The 21,171-nt window shown below is 40.9% G+C and overlaps 1 protein-coding gene across 3 annotated transcripts in view; it reads left to right on the top strand.

Annotated features, from left to right (window-relative positions):
- The first annotated feature begins 577 nt into the window (after positions 1 to 577).
- Positions 578 to 21,171, top strand: part of creb5b (cAMP responsive element binding protein 5b) — a 371,769-nt gene continuing 351,175 nt past the window's right edge. For all 3 annotated transcript variants that reach the window (XR_010020734.1, XM_063069535.1, XM_063069536.1), the window contains exons 1-2: positions 578 to 709; positions 11,566 to 11,759. Coding sequence is in view for 2 of the 3 variants with exons in the window: in XM_063069535.1 (XP_062925605.1) it covers positions 11,751 to 11,759 (9 nt within the window). In the remaining variant the exon portion in view is untranslated. The remainder of the gene's footprint in view (positions 710 to 11,565; positions 11,760 to 21,171) is intronic.

The raw sequence follows: 21,171 nt of genomic DNA, 5'->3' as shown, positions 1-21,171 counted from the left end.
TCGAACACATCATTGTTAACTGCTCAGTAGTCCGTGAAGGAACCTCTCTCTACTGGAGTAACATATATTCTGATGAAGGGTCGACTTTTTTCCCCTCTCTGTAGACGCTGCTGGGTTCCCCCAACATCTTGTGTCTGTTATTCTAGATTTCCAGCATCTGCAGAACCTCTTGTGTTTTCTCTCTACTGGAGTGCCCGCTTCTTAATTGGCGATGCATCTAAACATAGACTCGAAAGACAAATACTGCGCCGGGGCGGAAACTTCAGAGCGCAGTTCCTCCTCCCGGCATCTCCGCGCTTCCGAGCGGACCCGCCTCCTTGTCCCTCGCCGCTCCCCCTCTTTGACGTGCGGGTGCCGGCAACTTCACGCAGCGTCCCCATCCATGTATCCCTCCCTCCCTCTGTCAGTCTCTCGCTCCCTGCCTGGCTGTCTGCCCGCTCCTCCTCCCCTGCCGAACGTGCCCACGTCCCCTCTCACTAAGCGCGCTTCTCCTCTCTGCCCTGCGCCGCTCGCTTTTGGGACTGCAATGATTTAGAAGTTCAGGAATCCCACGTGACGTCACCGAAGGGTGATGTAATGCTTCTCTAAATAGAATGTATTGTAATCTTCTCTCAGTCCAACGTGGTTCCTCACAGACCCGCTTCTTCAAATAGACTTTCGCTAAGTTATTGGAAAATTAGTGAAAGGCGCAAGGACGACAACCTCTCAGGTATTTCGAGCCTTCTGTGCACTTTTCAACTGAATTGTTTCTGTGAAACATTGTTCATTTCCATCTGTGTAATTTTTTTCCTCTTTTTTTGTTGATGCTAAATGGTAAACAGTAACTGTATCGGTGCGGGCACGGGGGGTGTGTTGCAGTTTATAAACTGTTGATTGTTACTAAGTTTAAAAACTGAGGCGCTGTCACGTAAGAACGGGTCCTTTTTATGGGGAAAAGTGTGTTTAAATGAAACTTATTCAGAGAAATGTTGTGTGGAAAGTCATTAGTATTCTTGCGCTGTTTTTGTGTCGCCTGTGGTACAGTCTCCTTCACTGGACAGGGACGGCGAATGGGACTTTCAAAATGTATGGAAAAAGAACTGATTCAAGTTTATAAAAAATAAACATCTAGTTTAATTTTCTTGCCGCTGTTCAGCTCTGAGGTGTTTATGGTGGGTTCTTTTGCTGTCAAGCGTGCATTCCGCGTAATGGACCTGTTATACGTTATAGCAACTCTTGGTCGAACGCTTCTAAATGAGCTTTGAATACAAGTGTACAATTGGTGTAGGTTCATGGAGTTTTACACGTGTTCGGGTTAACAAAAGTCTATTCTACACGCCTCAAGGTGCTAAATTTAGTTTTTTTTGCTGCTAGAATAGAACATTTTAGAAATTCTAATTGACTATGTCGTTGGTTGTTGTAGTCCATTGATCACTCTATATTTAGTTGTTTTTTTCATTTAAGATTGCTACCAGGGAAGATATTTTGTTATTATACATGAGAACAGGGTTATAGTTGGCCATTACGTCATTCTGCAGCCTATTAAGCATGTTTGATTAACAGCCTGCGATATTGAGGGTTCAGGGGGCCAGATCTGCTGACAAAGCGCCTCTCCTATTAAAAGCTATCCGTTTGTAACAAAAAAATCATTTGAAGATGAAATGCTTTAAAACCTCGACAAATACAATTTTCCAGCCATTTTCACTTTAACTTTCTATATGATTATCCTTTTCGGACAATTGTTAATGACCCACTGCACTTGTAAAACGATGCATTCAAAAGTTGAACCGTGTTCTCTACTATTGACGAAGTGGTTCATTCAAAAACATTCACCTTGAATTTGTAGCACCCCTTTGAATGATTTTTAAGGAATTTTAATGGAATTGGGAGTCTGAATTGACGCTATGCGGGAGGGAATTGATTCATCAATCCCTTTTTCATCATCATTTTGTCTTTACACTTTCACGCAAGTGTATTTATTCTTTTAGTGCAGTGCGTAGTTTCTCAGCGGCGGAATTTTTGCATTCTTTCCCCACTGTACACAATCAAACGTACAGCAGACCCAGTGTGGCAGGACTGCGAATCAATCAATTTCTAAATACCGAACTTGGGAGACGGTCATTGTAGTTGCACTTATTAAACACAAGAGATTCCGCAGATGCTGGAAATCCGGAGCGACGCACACAAAATACTGGAGGAACTCAGCAGGTCCAGCAGAACGTATGGAACGGAATAAGCAGTCGTCATTTCGGACCGAGACCCTTCACTAGGACCGGTAGATCCACTTGTAGCGTTGATCGTTGGCCGCAGCCCCTGAATGCCAGATTAACTGAGGAATTCCGTCGAGAGTGCATGCATCAACGAGTTCAGTTTAAACACCGGGCCGGGCCGAACTCGTCCACCCCCCCCCCCCACCCCCCGCGATTCGCGCAACAGCTAAAGGAAACTCGCTCCCTGCTTTTTTTTTAAAAAAAGAACGTCCCAGCGAAGTTTAATTTGCCTAAACTCCCTTCATACAGGCCCGCAATACTTTGTTCTCTATTCTTGCCCTTGCGAAGTTGAAAGTGTGCCGTTGACTGTAACTAATGCCCCCAAAGGAGGGAAAAGCCCGTGTGAGCAGTACCACGGCCGGGGGCAGTGAGCGCACCGTTGCCCGCCGAGGACTAGCGTTTAGTGTGGCTATTCAGTTGAGAGAGTGGCACACGGACCGGCGAGAGTCCAGTTCCGCATCGTTCCTAGAGAAGACTGAGAAAAGGACAACTTTTAGTAATTGAGAACATTTTATTAAACCATTTCTGAGACCGAGACCGCTCTCTGTTCACGACAAAGAGCTTTTGGCGTTAACAGTAACCGGCCGAGGCTTAGTAAATGTAACCATTTCGTGAAACTGTGGAATGCTTTATATTTCTAGACTGAAGCTACATTATTATCCATCTGTGATCTTCAAACGATGAGCCGAATCGCCTAATCCCGCTACTAAGTTTTATGGTGTAAATTAAAGTGTTCGATGTCAGTATTTCGTGGACTGCTAATGAAGTCTGTACGGTCGGGACCGGGGAAAGCGTAGGGTTGACGCAAACCACTAGCTAGCATAACCAAGTCTTGTGCAGACCCCGGGAGGAACACACTGTGGATTGTCTGAGCTCATCGATCAAAGCGTAATGTGGATCTCCCGCCGGGCAGAACACTAGAGTACTAATCGGTTTGGGAAACACAGCGGTAGTAAGATCCCAACTCTCCTCTGACAAGTCACGTTTCAGTACACTATTTGCAAAATAACCAGAAGTTCTGTAACGAATAGCCCACACTCTGTAATAGATTCACATAAACAGACATAATCAATTTAGGACTGAAAGAGCGATTATCTTGTTCAAGTTTAACAAAGGTACAACGTCATTGTCACTCCTTACCGAGACCGACAACACAGTACACGCCCTTTAGCCCACGATGTTGTGTCTTAAAATCAATCTAAACTTTCCCTCCTACATAGTCTTACATTTTTCCATCATCCCTGTGCCTATCTAAGAGTTTCTTAAAAGGTCCAAATTTATCTGTCTCCACCACCACCCCTGGCAGGGCATTCCGTGCACCCATCGCTTTCTGTGTAACACCCCCCCCACCCATACTTACCTGCAATCACCTTAAAATTATGGCCCCTCGTATTAGCCAACTCCACCCTGGGAAAAAGTCTCTGGCTGTCTACTCGAACCATGTCTCTTATCATCTTGGAAAATATAGCCTTTCTATAAAGTTCAAAGTGCAAAGCAAGTTTAGTCTTCAAGTACAGTATATATGGCCCCATATACAACCCGGGAATTCGTTTTCTTGCAGGCATTCACAGTAGATAGAAAGAAAGACAATAGACCTCACTTATCAGGACAGGCAAAGAATGCATGCAAAAAATAACAAGCTCTGCAAATACAAAAAAAGATGATAATAATAAAGTAAATGAACAATTAATATAGAAAACATGAGATGAAGAGTGCTTACAGTTAGTCCATAGGATGTGGGAACAGTTCAGTGTTGGGGTGAGTGAAGCTGTCCCCTTTGGTTTGAGAGCTTGATGGTTGAGGGTAACACAGTTCTTGAACCTGGTGGTGTGGGTCCTGAGGCTCCTGTACCTCCTTCAGCATGAAGTGAACGTCGCCTGGATGATGGTAGTTGACGATGGATGCTGCTTTCCTGTGACAGCGCTCCATATAGATGTGCTCAATGTTGGAGAGGGCTTTACCTGTGATGGACTGGGCCATATCCGCTACCTTTTTGTACGATTTACGGTTCAATGGCATTAGTGATTCCATACCAGGCTGTAATGTAACCAGTCAACATACTCTCCATCGCACATCTATAAAAGTCTTTCAAACTCTTAGATGACATGCCAAATATTCGTAAACTTCAAAGAAAGCAGTGGTGTTGCCTGACTGTATTTGTAATGGCACTTACGTGCTGGACCCGGGACAGGTTCTCTGATACGAGAACACCAAGGAATTTAAAGTTGTTGATCTTCCCTACCTCTGATCCCCTGATGAGGACTGGCTCATGCACCCATGGCTTCCTCCTCCTGTAGCCAACAATCAGCTCCCTGGTCTTCCTGACATTGAGTGAGATGTTTTGTTCTGGCGCCACTGAGCTAGATTTTCAATCCCTCTCCTATATGCTGATTATCACCACCTTTGATTTGGCCTATGACAGTGGTGTCATCAGCAAACTTAAATATGGCATTTGAGCTGTGCTTAGCCTCACAGTCATAACTATAAAGCAAGCAGAGCAGGGGACTAGGCTTATGGTGGTGGAGACTGTGGGCCAGATGTTGTTGCCAATCCGATATGACTGGGATCTGCAATTGTACAAGGAGGTATTGAGGCCTTTGTCTTGGTGCTCATTGATTCATTTTGAGGAGATGATAGCATTGAATGCCAAGTTGTGCTCAATGAAGAGCATCTTGATGTATGCATCTTCATTGTCCAGATGTTCCAGAATTGAGTGAAGAGCCAATGAAATGGCGTCCGCAGTTGACCTGTTGTGACGGTAGGCAGATTGGAGCGGATCCAAGTTGGTTCTCAGGCAGGCATTAATATGTCTCAAAACCAACCTTTCAAAGCACTTTGTGGATGTAAGTGCTGCTGGGTGATAGTCATTGAGACAAGTGACCATGTTCTTCTTAGGCCCCTGTGTAGAGGGAGAGTCTAGGACCAAAGAGCATATTCTCAGAATAAAAGGATGTCCCTTTAGAACAGATATGAAGAGAAATTACATTAGACAGAAGGTGGTGAGTGTATGGAATTTATTGCCACAGACAGCTGTGGAGGCCATGTCATTGGTATGTTTAAGGTGGAGGGTGGTAGGTTCTTGAATAGTAAAGGTGTCAAACGCTATGGGGAGGAGGCAAGAGAATGGGGGTTGAAAGGTATAATAAATCAGCCATGATGGAATAGTGGAGCAGACTTGATGAGCCAAATTGCCTAATTCTGCTCCTATGTCTTACAAACCCATGAACTCTGCCTCACTTTTTCTCTCTTTTTGCACTACTTAATTGAATTTTATGTTCATATAAAATATAATAAATTAAATTAAATTATATACAATATGTATATATTTATATATACATATAATCTATATATTTAATTGAATAATATTTCTTATTGCCATTTATAGTTTTCTTTATTATGTATTGCACTATACCGCTGCTGCAAAACATCAAATTACTTGACACATCAGTGATAATAAACCTGATTGTGATTTTGATTCTGTGGATACATACTCTTAAATACAATAGATTGAAGGAACATTTTAAAGTAAAATCTTCAAAGTTGGCCTTTTCTCATTAATGTTAGACCCAAGGCTAAGTCTCTTTTCAAAGCAACATGGAGTGGTGGTCGCTGATTAATTAGGCTGACACTTTAAACTGAGATGTTTTATATGAAAGATTCACAACACACATTAATTTTTTCCCCTAAATTTATCTGCACATAGTAATTTCAACATCTTCTTGTCAATATATCCTAAAACATGACTTTGCTGCTAAAAACATGACTTAATTGTGAAATTGTTAAAAATTTGAAAATGACAAGCCATTATTATGACAATGAAGCAGATAACAATAACTATATTAATGATACAGACATCTCTTTCTTGCCCTCCACTTCCCCTTCTTACTCCCACTTCTCACTCTCTCACACCTCTCTCCCGCACTCTCTCACCTCCCTCCCTATCATCTTCCTGCTGACCCACCTCTCTCCCTCTCGATCACGACTATCTCTCTTTCGTCTTCCTGCCTTTCTCTCCCTCTCACACTCCTGTCCCTTCCTCTCTTGCTCTTCTCTTCTTCTTGCACTTCTGCCCCCTCTCCTTCTCACCCTTCCTTTCACTCTCCCTCTCACCCTCTTGCCCCTCTCCCTCTCACTCTCCCTTTCTCCCTCCAGCCATCTCTCCCTCTCCCACTCTCCTGCCTTCCCCCCCCCCATCCTCCTGTCTGTCTGTCTCTCTGTCTATCTCTCTATCCTGTCTTATTCCCCTTCTAATTAATATTACAGGTACACGTTGAGGAAGCATTGTTATACTCTGTATTTTACAACACTTTTCAGAAAAAGCGTTTTCTCTGTTGCAATCCATTACTTAAATAATATCTGTTCAAACAACATTTCTTATCAGCTTCATCTTCTTACCTATATTGCCAGTTTCAGAGTGTAATTTCTCACCTGTTCGCAGTCTCGAACTGTTTGCAGTTAAATGCAAAGGTCTAGTTTGGGCCCTACTGAGCCGACGGCATGCCTGGAATATTCCCGTGGGGACATGTGGGCATGAGCAGGCAAAGAGGATGGGAAGAGAGAGAGTCTTAATGGCAGGGACTGAAGCTGCACAGCAGAAGTCCCTGGACATAAGAGTGAGATAGGATGGAGAATGAGTTAAGAACCTTAAAGCTGCCCGAAGTGCTGGGTGCCTAACAGGAGATCAAAGTGACCAGCAATGAAATCGGAGGAATGTAATGGAATTTGCACCGGTAACAAATTTACCATGGCTATGCCTTCAAGCAGGTTGAGACTGTGTGTGAACAAGCAAAATGAAAGTCAAAATTTATTTATTTTCAAAGTACATGTACAGTACTGTGCAAAAGTCTTAGGGACTTGTATGTATATATACACAATATATAGCTAGGGTCCCAAAGGCTGTTGCACAACACTATATTTGTCAGTGTGGAGCAGAGGGCGAGTTTGTAAATCTGGCGGGAGCAGAGGATACTGGGAATGACATGGGTGGAGTGCTGCCGGAGGGGTGTAGGACAGGGAGCAGAGAAGGAATGCCGGGGCAGAGGGTGGCATGGGTGCAGGCACACCCAGCCTTGAGACACCGGGCAAGGTCATTTGATTCCAAACAATTGATTCATTGATCATTACAGAATGTCTCTCTGGTGTGTCTACTCCCTCCCCTCTCCCTTCCCCTTTTCCCAACCATGATTCCCCTCTCGCTGCCCCCTTCCCACTCTCAGAGACCCATATCAGAATCAGGGTTATCAGCACTCACATGCAGAATGTCATGAAATTTGATTTTATTTGCGACAACAGTATAGTGCAATATATGCAATTACTACACTACTGTGCAAAAGCCTTAGGCAACCTAGCTATATGCATACTCAAATGTATATGCCTATGACTTTTGCACAGTACTGTATGCCACCGTATACTATCTTGAGATTCATCTTCTTGCAGGCATTCACAGGAAAATAAACAAATGCAATAACATTTATGAAAAATATACATAAATAAAGGCTAGCTTTCTGACATTCTGACATTATATTTTAAAATGGATAAGGAGATGTACCAACGCAATTATATAACATCCTTGCAATATTCTGGTACAGAGTGGTTCTGTTATCATTAAACATTTTGTGTACTTATGAACACAAATTGAATTAATTCCTTATCCTAAGAAGAACAGCTTTAACATTTCTTTTTAATTTCCATTCCTTGAATATTAGGTTGGCCTCTTTCTCACATCCTTTTCACTAAAATCTACTGTAGCTTGAAGTGCGAGGTGCATGGCTGACATGTAATTTTAAAGGACTCAAGAGAATCTGCCGATGCTGGAAATTCAGAGTAACACAAGCAAAATGCTGGAGGAACTCAGCAGGTCAGGCAGAATCGACGAAGTGTAATAAACAGTCAATGTTTCCGGCCAAGACCCTTCATCAGGTCAGAACTCGGCCCAAAATGTTGACTTGTTATTCCTCTCCATAGATGCTGCCTGACCTGCTGAGTTCCTCCAGCAGTTTGTGTATGTTATTTTAATAGTCTGTGCTTTCCACTCACAAAATCATACAGACGTTTGTATATATTTTTTGTTTTATGCCCATGCGTGGGTGAGTGGGAGGGAGAAACAGATCTTGTTTACTGTTGTTGCTTCTGTTGCTTGTATTGTTCTGCTGAATATGGTGGGCATGCTATGTTGGTGCCAGAGTGTGTGGTGACACTTGTGGGGTGCCCCCAGCACATCCTTAGGTTGTGTTGGTTGGGTTGAGAGGAATAATGACGAAGGGTCTCGGCCTGAAACGTCGACTGCGCCTCTTCCTATAGATGCTGCTTGGCCTGTTGCGTTCACCAGCAACTTTGATGTATGTTGCTTGAATTTCCAGCATCTGCAGAATTCCTGTTGTTTCAGCTATGATGGAATGGCAGAGCAGAATCAATGGACTGAATGGCCTAATTCTGCTCCTAGTCTCGTGGTCTTAACGCAAGTGACACATTTCACTGTATGTTCCGGTGTATATGTGATAAATAAGTGAATCTGAATCTGTTATTTGATGTATTGAAATAAACATTTATATTGGCAATGTAATTATCCTCGTTATGTATTCCTGATCCTTACAAGTTGCAGCTTTTCAAAGTGAGTAACAATATTTAAAAATAATGTGATGATGCATCACCGCTCCGGAAGTTGCCTCGTGCCATCAGTGTTAATTCATAAGACCATACGACATTGGAGCAGAACTAGGCCATTGTGGTCCAATGAGATTGCTCTGCCATTCCATCAAGGCTGATTTATTGTCCTTCTCAAACCCATTCTCCTGCCTTCTCCCCATAACCTTTGACACCCTTGCTGTGGTAGTGTCACAGCTTGGGGCAACAAAGTTCGGAGTTAAATTCTGGCACTGTCTGTAAGGAAGCTGTACGTTCTCCCTGTGACTGTGTGGGTTTCCTCTGGGTGCTCTGGTGCCCACCCACAGTCCAAAGACACACAGGTAGTATGTTAATTGATCATTGTAAGCTGTCCTGTGATTAGGCTGGTGTCAAATAGGTGGCTTATTGGGCCAGAAGGACCTGTTTCTGCTGTATTTGTAAATAAATAATCAAGAACCTATCAAGGTCCACTTTAAATATACTCCAATCCTCAATTCATAGGGTCATTGCACTTATAATACAGAAGAAGCCATTCAGCCCATTTGAGGCCCCTCATTGATTGGAGTCAACCATGGATGTTGTGTCCTCATTGTCTACATAATACTCTGTCCAGGGCAGTACAATATAGAGAGCAAGCTGTTGTCCATGCAGCTGATGAATCCAAAGGAACGGCAGATACTGATATAGTTTGATACCAGCGGCATTGCAGGAGTTGCCAGTCAGCGTTGAACTCAACGAAGGACTGCTTTTAGGAGTCCATCTCTGGATTTTTCCTTGAAGTTTTTCCCAAAATCTTCATGCGTATCCACAAAGTGGCGGAGGTTTGAGATCAGAGTTTTCCTTCTCTTAGATGAGCTACCAACCAAGGCTGATGAGCCTCATCAGTCCAAAGCACCAGTAACTCACCTTTGCCCCTTCTCCTGTCAGTAGAAATGGTTCCACCAGGTTCAGTAGCTAAGCCACACTTGAAGGCCAGGAGCTGGACTTGGTTGTCAGAGGCTATTTGAGACGCATGCCATTGGGAGCAATTTAATAAAGGATGAGAGCTTATCCCCATTACCTCCCGCTACCCTAGGCTATGACAACCTGAAAGAACCTTCAGCCCATTGAAGTTGTGCTAATGCTTGATCTCCAAGACTAGCTGTAATTTTGTGTCAATTCCTTACTGCTTTTCAAATAATTATTCAAATTCATACCAGTGAAATTGCCAACAGTGAACTCTGTCAAAGTTTTCACACTCTGAAACTATATTTAACATATAAATAATCAAGACTGTCTAATCTAATTTTGTTTAGCTCCTCAGAGTCAATTTGTGTAGAATTCAGCCTGGATCCTAGGAATGAAAGGAAAGGTGACAGTATTAATTGTTAATATTTCTCCTCTTGATCCTAATTTCTATTTAATGCAGAAATTTCCTCCTTAGCCAAGAAAGCACAGCAGTGTTTTCACTTCCTGAGGAGACTGAAGTGAGTGAGGCTTCCTCTCCCCTCCCCAATTCTAACCAATTTCTATCGGAACATCATCGAGAGTGTTCTGACCAGCTGCATCACCATCTGGTATGGGAATTGCAAGGCATCTGACCGCAAGACCCCACAAAGGATTGTGAAGACTGCTGAGGGGATCATCCGAGATATTTATCAGGAGCGCTGCATACGCAGGGCCCTTAGCGTTGTCAAGGATTCTCCCCCCCCCATATGTCCCACAATCCCTCTGATGACTGTAAGGATGGGAAACAGGTTCTTCCGCTAGGCCATGAGACCGCTGAGCTCCCTGCCACCACCCAGGTCTCATCACATATGAAGAACCAGTGGTGTTATACTATTCACTGTTTAACTTAAGTTCCTTAGATGTTGTACTTTATTACAAATGTCAATCTTCTGGAATATATTTTAACTTTTATTATTTTATTTGTGGTAATATTACTTTATGTGTATGTATGGGAAGTTATATGTACTGAGTTATGCACCTTGGGATTGTTGCTTCAGTTGGCAGCATACATGCATACGGTTGAATAAACTGAACTTGAACTTAAAATAAAAGATGCTCATGTAGTAACAAGCATGTTAAGTATTATTTTTCACGAATCTATTACATTAAATAAAGTAGTTTTATCAAATACTTCTTGCAACAAGATTTGGTTTTTTGCCTCTCACACAACATTGATTCAGATATTATTTTCACAATTATAAATCCTCTGGGAATTTTCTTTATTCATTTTATTTATTGAGATATACGCACGGAATTGGCCCTTCCAACCCTTCAAGGTATGCTGCCCAGCAAACCCCTGGTTTCATCCTAGCCGAATCACAGGACAATTTACAAAGACCAATTAACCTGCCAACCAGTAGGTCTTTTGATTGTTGGAGGAAACTGGAGGACCTGGAGGAAACCCACACGGTCACGGGGAGTTTGTACATTCTCCCCGTGACTGTGGGTTTCCTCTGGGTGCTCTGGTTTCCTCCCACAGTCCAACGACGTACTGTTTGGTAGGCTAATTGAACCTTGTAAATTGTCCCATGATTAAGCTAGGGTTTGATCTTAAGAATCTTTCCATCCAAATTAAATACATCTAAGATTTATTTTAAAGAAATAATAACTTACTATAACATTGAGTAAAGGAGTCAGTCTCCTAATGTAGATGAAAATTCTGAACTAAACAAAAAATAATAATTGCTTCTCTTCTCCTTTCTAGAGATTGACATTTATGGTGCCAATAATTCAAGTGCATGACTGGATATTAAAGTGAAGGAAATAAATTATATGGAGTCCCATGAAATTGGTGAACAGCATACATGAACAGCCCTGGATAAAGAGAAGATCTTAGTGGGGAAATTTGTTTGTCTGCTTTCTGCTCCATTGGAATAAAAACATATTTGCATGGATTTGGTAAGTTTTTCCTTAAAGTAAGGTGTCAGTTTGCTTTGTATAATTTTACTTTAAGCTCTGCTTGCTGAAGTTTCCTAATTGTGTCTAAGCTCCTGTAGGTACAATTACCACCTCTGACTTTCTAGTTCCCGTAAGGCAGCATTTTTCTAAACTAAACCCTGCTTTCCTTCAATTCAGCATTATTGTTTACGTTGGTATAAATTTCAGACGGCATTTATAGAGAGGAATAAGCAGACAATGTTTTGGGTTGAGATCCTTCATTAGGATCTCTTGGACTGAAAGGTAGCCTGTTTGTTACTCTCTACAGATGCTGCCTGACCTATGAAGTTCCTCCAGCATTTTGTGGGTGTTACTCTGGATTTCCAGCAACTGCAGAATCTCTTGTGTTCTGTATAATATTTGTTTCTCTCAGAAGGGACCTGAATGAGTATCTTAAAGGAGCAGATTTGCAGGGCTTTTGAGAGGGGTAGAGCAGTGGGACAAACTGGATTGTAGTTATATAAAAAACATGACAGGTGAAGTGGTCTCTTTCCATGCCATAAACATTCTGTGATTTAGTTAGGTGTTCCTCCTTCCCTATGTCAAAAATTAAATATCTACTTTCTTTCATTAAATGTTAGCCAAAATAAGTAAGTAAACATCCGAGATGAGGCTGAAGAAATTCTATGGCAGTGAAGGAAAGTTATGGAAAGAATTCAAAGTTAGTTTTCTGCATACTTAATTAATGACCAAGTATTACAAGGTGTAATCCAAAGACCAGACATGTATTGTACTTTATCATGTACATACAGTATATCAAACAACTCTATACCTTAGAAGCAGAATCAGGTCTTTATACTGACTACACCTAGTGGCTGCTTTATTAGCTACCTCCTGTACCTAATAAAGTGATCACCGAGTGTATGTTTGTGGTCTTCTGCTGCTGTGGCCCATCCACTTTAAGGTTTGACGTTTTGTGTATTCAGAGATGCTCTTCTGCACATTACCGTCATAATGCATGGTAGTTTGAGTTTCTGTTGCCTTCCTGCCAACTTGAACCATTTTGAACATTCTTTTCTGACCTCTCTCATTAACAAGGCATTTCCACCTACTTGCGCCATTCTCTGTAAACTCTAGAGACAGCTGTGCGTGAAAATCCCAGGAGATCAGCAGTTTCTGAGATACTCAAACTACCCCATCTGGCACCAACAATCATTCCATGGTCAAAATCACCTAGATAACATTTCTTTCCCATTCTGATGTTTGGACTGAACAGCGACTGAACCTCTTGACCATGTCTGCATGCTTTTATGGTTTGCATTGCTGCAACATGATTGGCTGATTAGATATTTGTATAAATAAGCAGATGTACAGGAGGTACCTAATAAAATGGACTGAGTATATATTATTCCCTTTTTTACTACACAGTTACATCTTACTGCAGAGCTATCGTGTCTTATCTTTGTTGAGAAATATAGGTAAAATACGTTTGGGACTTAATTATTGAAGTAACGCATTACGGAATTCGTATTTTTCCCCTGAGACTGAAACACTTGTGCTGACCTCAGAACTATGTTTTATCCTTTAAATGGGTGTAATTCTAAAAATTCATGTTAAGTGCCAGGTTTTGAAGTTGATAGCACTTTCAGTTCAAGTTTAATTTTCATTTAAATGCATGAATACCCTTGAAGACAGCCAAACAGAACACTGTTCCTCCAGGACCAAGGTGAAAAACACAGTCATACACAGCACAAGGCACATACAGCAAATATTAGAGAGAAGTAAACATATAGTCACATAGAAAATATAATATAGCCCATGTCCTGGTGATTGATGGTGCCCAGAGTAGTCTGATCATCTTGCGATGGTTTCGCGGCAGACAAATGCAATCCAATTGTCTTCCCCTGAACGAATATTGGAGGGTAGCTCCAATGGGAGGGGAGCAACCCTCAACCTAGTATGGACTCCAACGTGCCCACTGTGCCTCCGCTCTCTCCCACACTACCTCCACCATCTCCTTTTTGGTGGTCCTCTTTAGTTTGCTTGTGATTGAAATCGCTTTGAAGGAAATAGATTAGAGCTTTTATCAGTTAGTACAAAAAATATTTTTTATTTTCTTGCTTAGAACAAGCTGGCTCTTCGTTAATATCTGGCTCTTTTGGTTAACAATACACCAAAGTGATCAATATTCTTCCATTGCCAATAGGAAGGTAATGTATAAGTTTGCCAACATCAATCAGATGTTTAAGTTAGCACCAGTTGTGGTCTCTCAGAATTGGGGAATGTGTTTCCATCGTTAGTTGTATTGAAGCTTTATCAGTAAATATTATAAGGTCATTATGTTTGAGAGTGACAGTTACAGATGCATTTACTTAATACTTAAATTCTGATTGTGACTTTAACATCTTCTCATTTTCAGTCAGTGTTCATGCCAGAGTTAGTTCATATTGCAGTATATTTGTCTGTTGGTATAAATCCTGGGGCTCTACTAAATTAATTCAATTTTTACCTTTTGGTAGCCCGCTTTGGTTTTGCTTGTGATTGAAACTGATTTGAAGGAAATAGACGAGCTTTTTATCAGTTCATACAAAAAGTTCATTTTTATTTTCTTGCTTAGAACAACTGCTATTAGCACCTAGGTTATGCCCCAGCATATAATATAAATCGGTGCAGATCTCAAGGTGAAATTTGTTGGTTTGAAAGGCTACTTTATTTCACTAAATTAATTGGTCACTGGGCTTGTACTTTGGACACTGTAGCGCAATGAGCACTTTGCCAATCCATTTCTCAACAACATTTATCCCATGTCTACTATTTCATAGAAAGGTTTGGGAAGGGTTATTTTGATGTCATTTGAGTTTCCATGCAACTTTGAGAGGGCCACCCATCTGAGATAATAGTAGAAATGAGAGCTGAATTTTCTTCTCAGCAAAACTAAAAAACAATGTATTTTTTTTCTATCCTGGATCCATTGTGTACTCTTCAAATCTGCCAGCACCGTTCCTTCTAAGCTGCGCAGGTGTGTGGCCATGCAGCAACTGAAATGCTCCTGCACGTGTAACGTTTGTTACTGTGTAGCTGGAATTGGACACAGCTAGAAAAAGTTTACGAACCAGGAAATATTTTCTTTGTTGCTCTGTATTACATTATGCCCTTCAATTAATAAATAGAATCAAAAGTATGTGTTTTTTTTACAATTTTCATTCTAAATATTCATAGTAAGCATATTACAAAAAAAATTTAAAGCGCCGCATAGTTTTCAGGCCATGTAAAAATTTCCTGTTCAGAGCAAATGTTGGTCCATACAACTATAAAAAAAATCAGAGAGAACGTTAACTCGTAGTCAATTGTCAAGTTGAAATGGAGCTTTATTCTGGATCAGTTAGGTTAAGTATTCCAGCTTTCTTTTAATGTTGGGTTTTGGTTAGAAACATACTTTATGCTTATATTTATATTGATATTTAGATGTACAACATGATAACAAGTGCTTCTGGCCTAATTAGCCCACATTTTCCGGTTACACCCATGTGATTAATTAACCCAATAACCCCTAAATCTTTTGGAATGAGAGAGGAAACCAGAGCACACAGGGAGAACGTACAAACTCCTTATAGACAGCAACGGGAATTGAACCCGGGGCACTTGTGCTGTAGCAGCGTTATGTTAACTGTGCCACTGATTACATCATTTGCTTCATTTGAAATGCAGTTTATTCTCCAGCTATACAGCACAAGAGACAATCGCCGCAAAGTCACATTCTGCACTTCGACCCTCAGTAGTACTACAACACGATAAATATTCAAAACTCTCATTTACCTCAGTGTCACTTACACTATTACCTCAGTATACTGTAAACACATTAAACCATTTTTATAATGCTGGTATTTATGCATTTCTGCTAATTTTTCCCATATCTGTACTTTAACCTCTAAATTATTTTTAAATGTTTTGTTCTTTATAATTGTTGAATGTTGTTTTTTGTTGTGTGTCACACCAACACAGCACGGCAAATTCCTAATACATATAAATTTATATGGAGAATAAGGCTGAACCTTGATCATTGATATGCACAGAACCTTCTTTTGGTTTTAGTGAATCATAAACACGAGAGGTTCTGCAGACGCTGGAAATCCAGAGCAACACACACAAAATGCTGGAGGAACTCAGCAGCTCAGGTAGCATCTCTAGAAATGAATAAAGAGTTGAGACCTTTCTTCAGGACTGAAAAGGAAGGGGGAAGACATTTTCATTCTGATATTTCCCCCCGTCCTTTCCAGTCCAGATGAGGGTCTCGGCCCGAAACGTCGACTCTTATTTCCATACTTGCTGCCTGACCTGCTCAGTTCTGCCAGCATTTTGTGTGTGTTGCTTTGGGTTTAGTGCCTGCTAGTTCTTTCTGACAGTCATCTACAGCAAATACAAGCATCCTGTATTAATGTGACAAAGAGAACTTGGTCTGAACTATGAGTCTTTTGTTAAATTTGTGTCTGTGTTTGGCTGTAACGTCACCCCAACCTGCAGCAAATCATGCTTGAAGAGTTGACTAGCATTCTCCACAAGTGATATTTAAAATGATCCTAGCTTCCATTAAGGCAAGTCTCTTGTTAGTTGTTACAGGCCTCCAGATTGCTTGTGGCCTAACCTTTAGTGATTTTTGAATAATTTATCAGGGTGAATTTATTGAGAATTGAAATAGTTTCACAGGAACAGTTTTTTACCTTGGTAGTTGGAGACGGGAATGCTGCAGCAGCCATCTCTGCGAGGATGAAATAAAGCTCTGCAGAATTGTGGTTCATCTGAACAGAGCATTAAACCTGAAACCCCTGGAGGAGTTGTGTGCAAAGGTGGTTGCACTCCTCCTGGGAGTCAGTCGCTTGCCAAAGCCACCTGTCGGTTTGAGAATTAGAACCTTCCACTGGAGCCTCTGGCGGTGTGCTTCATGGTGATTTGAATGTCTTTGGCTCCTTCTGCACCGCTTCTGATGACGCCAATGACATCAGTGAGTACGTGGCATTTCAGCAGGTCACCGACTCATTGTTCGTAAGATGCCAGCAGTTCATTAGCTCTCGCTCAGTGGCTGAGACGCTGGAAGGATGAACACTGAGGCTGTCCTACATAACTGGGTTCTTGTGAATCAGAGCACCACTGACTGCTTGCTGAAAGACCCACTTGCATCCCATTGTGGGCCCGCACAATTGCTCTGGGAGGGAGATGGAGATCTGGTGCCATGACAACTACTTTTCCCTCAGTGTCAGCAAAACAGAAGAGCTGGTCATTGACTTCAGGACAGGGAGTGGGCGGGGTGGGGACAGTGCACATGCTCCTGTCTACATCAAGGGTGTCGGGTTTGAGATGGTTAAGTGCTTTAAGTGAACATCACCTATTACTTGTTCTGTTCCAACCATGTAGACGTGATGGCCGACACTTCAGGAGGCTAAGAAAACTTGGCTGTTCCCATCGACCCTTACCAATTTATATTGATTGGCCATAGAAAGCATCCTATCTGGATGCATAATGGCTTGGTTCGGCATTGCTCTGCACACGACTGAAGGAAGATGCAAGAGAGTTGTGGAGAACACTCAGCACATCACAGGAACTACCTCTCCCTGTGGACTCCATCCATGCTTCTCTCTGCCTCAGTAAGGCAGCCAGCATAATCAAAGTCCCCACCCACCCCAGCCATTCTCTCTTCTCCTCCCTTCCATCGGGCAGAAGGTATAAAATCCTGTAAGCACGTACAAGGGCAAGAACAGCTGTTATTATACTATTGATTGGTTCCCCAGTTTGATAAAGTGGCCTCACAAATAGCTATGAATCTTTAACTTTAACTGAGACACCCTGGAGGTTTTCACATAGGCAAACGTGAAGCAGGTACAATAATTTTCAGAAGCATGGTTCTCTTCTGATAGCTCTGTAAACAAACCCCTAAGAGCCAAAGAAATGTGAGCCAGCAGAATTCAAAGGTCAGCGGAAGGGGTGGCCATTCAGGAACGAGGCAAGCGAATGGAGGCCTATATAAATGCGAGCACTTCCAGAGAGAAACACCAACAACTGCGCACTGAGGATGCCGCCTCGACTGGTGATGAACATCTGCAAGCTAATTGCCAAGCTCGGTGAACACCATAACATTAAATACCTCAAGCTGAGCTGCCAATATTCACCACCATCCTAGGCTATGAAGCTGTAAGGAGTTTGTGACAATGTGGGCTAGTGAGTTGTGAGCATACCATGCTGGCACTGGAAGCTTGGTGACACTTGCCCAGCACAATCCTTGCTGCTTTGATGCAAACGTTGTACTTCACTGAATGTTTTGATGTTTCGATGTACTTATGACAAATAGAAGCTAATCATCCTTAATGTTGGTGGTTATGCAGCACTTGGGCCTCCTCACACTTTGTCTTCTCAAAATCTGTCAGTGTAACCCTTAGTTCATTCTCCCCGACATACTTCCGTCCTCTTCTATCGGACATCTTCTCCAGTCCTGTATCTCTTCCACCGATCAACTTCCCAGCTCTTTACTTCATCCTTCTCCCTCCTGGTTTCACCTATCACTTTGATTTTCTCTCTCCCCTCCTCCCACCTTTTAAATCTACTCCTCAGCTTTTCTTCTCCAGTCCTGCCGAAGGGTCTCGGCCCGAAACATTGATTGTACTCTTCCATGGATACCGCCTGGCCTGCTGAGTTCCTCCAGCATTTTGTGTGTGTTGCTTGGATTTCCAGCATCTGCAGATTTTCTCTTGCCTCTGACATAATTGTTTAGAGTCCCCTTACATCAGAGGTTCCCGACTGGGGTCCACAAACCTCTTAGTTAATGCTCAGGGCCCATGGCATAAAAAAGGTTGGGAACCTCTGTCTTAAATGCATCCATATGATTCGTTTCAACCAATGGTTATGATGGCAAGTTTCATATGCCTAAAGAAATTTCGTCTGAATACGTTATTGGATTGAAGGTGGTTACCTTATGATAACACATAATGAAGTATCGATATATGAGATGAACACAACTTCATGTCATTAAAGATGTTTCAAAAATCAGTTTATTGGTGTAAGATGATGTATTTGACAATTGCAAGAGCCTTTGAAGGAATGAATGTGAGCACTTTCCCAATTACACATTTTGTGATGCAGAACTGCTCAGCTGCAGAGGTTGCACATCAGGCAAATGCTAACATTTCGAATCCTTTTGCATTTTTTTTGCAAAGAGGAAATAATTTATTCCATCATACCTTTGCATTTATTAAAGATTATCTTTATTTGTCACATTTACAGTACCATGCAAAAGTCTTGGCACATATATATAGGGAGGGTGCCTAAGACTTTTGCACAATACTGTGGGCTGGTTTTTCTCTGTGTGGGTAAATTTTGATTTGATTTGATTTGAAACACATGGTGGAAACACATTCTTCTCCATCCTCTCTTTACTTGCCCTTGAAACAGCAAACAGCAAGCAACTGTGTGTGTTTTTAATATTAGTAAATATTTAGTAGATACAGTACTGTGCAAAATTCTTAGGCACTCTAGCTATATACTGTATACGTGCACAGTACTGTACATTAAAATATACAGTTATTATCATCAACTAACTCAAGGGTGTTTAAAAGTAACAGTGCAGTATATATTTTTGGTCCAATATTTCTTGACTCCATTCAGATGTGAAAAATTACAATGCATCAAGATACAATGTAAAGTCTGTCTTGCACACTATTCATGCAGATCAAATCAATGTTAAAGCTTAAAATTTGAATAAGCTGCTAAAATGTAACTTTAATATCCGGAACAACTAGAATAAAGTTTCTTAACCTCAGCGATCTGTGAACTTGGATGGGGAAAAAAATTACATCTTTATTTTCACTAATCTCAAAATGAAATTTAGCATTACCTTCAATTATGAATGTAGGCAACAAAGCTTAACAGGGCTTATCCTCGCCTTGCAAAGTGATCTATGGAAGCTTTAATTCCATTTGCAAAAAAGTATCTTTTCGAATCAGGATTTTCAACACTATTGTAAACATGAAAACAAAAAATCAAGATCAACTGGATGGCCAACATGACATGTGTGTAGCTTTTTCAAAGGTCCACTCTACTGTTTAATGTTCTTATTCAAACTAAGCAACAACAGCCTTCACACTGACATAGCCTTAAAAAATAAAATTTAATTTTAACAGGCCTATATTTGAAATGTATAGTCTTGTTATTTGATGTGTTAAAAACACATATTACAATATCACAATTTATAAATTATTTTGATAGCTGTATTTCAATATAATTGGTTTCTTTATGCAATCTTATCTATCTTATTTTATACATTTAAATACATTATTCTGTAAAGGGGTTCATAGGCTTCATGGACTGCCAAAGGGGTCCATGGCATAAAAAAGGTTAAGAACCCCTGAACTAGAATATGGTGAAAACAAAGAAACTTTTTGGAAACAAGTAAGTTATTTTCATACTGGTTACGGGTTTGTTACTGGTTCTTCTCATTCCTCGGTGTACAGAACCGGCCCTGGTTGCTATAATGATTGGGTAGTCAAAGTATATTTTCAAACTAATCATACTGTTTTTATGTTTCTCTGCTTTAATCAAAAGGTTAAATTATTTATTACATAGAGGGAGATAATCAGCAGAAAAAAATATTGTTGGGAATGCAATTATAGTACTGAAGAGAAGAGAGTCTATTGACTTTTAAAAACCTAAGCTGCATAAAAGTAAAGTAATAGGTCGAAATGCAATTATTTATTTTAGTTAAATCAGCAATATCACAAAGAATAGGTCTGGACTGACATGAGATATATTCTATAAATTAAACAATCTAAATATAAATCAAATTTTGAATTGAATTTAAAATATTGATTAAATATGCTCATAAAAAAACTTCCAACTCTGATCCCGTGAATAAAGAAATCATTTCCAAATGTGTTCTTTTCTTGACTAATTTGTGTTTAAAATTTGCAATTTGTGTGTGGTTATATTGTAATTCAAAGAAAAGAGGCCAATTTCTAGATTCCTGAAATGATTAACAAGTCATTAGTAGAATTTTATTGTGCCAGTTTTTTTCATTCTTAAGTTCAGAATGCAAGAAATTGGTCAGCAGATGGTTGTTAATTAAATAAGCAAGTCTTTATTTAATAAATCAATTTATTGATCTATCTATCTATATTTTTATTTGGTGATACAGTGCAGAGTAGGCCTTTCGAGCCCCAGCAACACCCGCCAAAACCAAATTAACCCTATAGCCTAATCACGGGACAATTTACGATGACCAGTGAACCTACCCAGATTTCTTTGGACTGTGAGAGTAATCTGGAAGAGCTGGAGCAACCCCAAGCATTCCGCAGAGACGACGTACAAAGACTCCTTACAGAACAGTGTCGGAATTGAACTCCGAACTCCAGAACACCTTAAGCTGTAATAGCGTCTTGCTAACCACTACGCC

Source organism: Mobula hypostoma, chromosome 17 (assembly GCF_963921235.1).
Source record: "Mobula hypostoma chromosome 17, sMobHyp1.1, whole genome shotgun sequence".
NCBI classification, from domain to species: Eukaryota; Metazoa; Chordata; class Chondrichthyes; order Myliobatiformes; family Myliobatidae; genus Mobula; species Mobula hypostoma.
The sequence above is the reverse complement of the archived record's forward strand: the minus strand, read 5'-3'. Positions and strand labels throughout refer to the sequence as shown.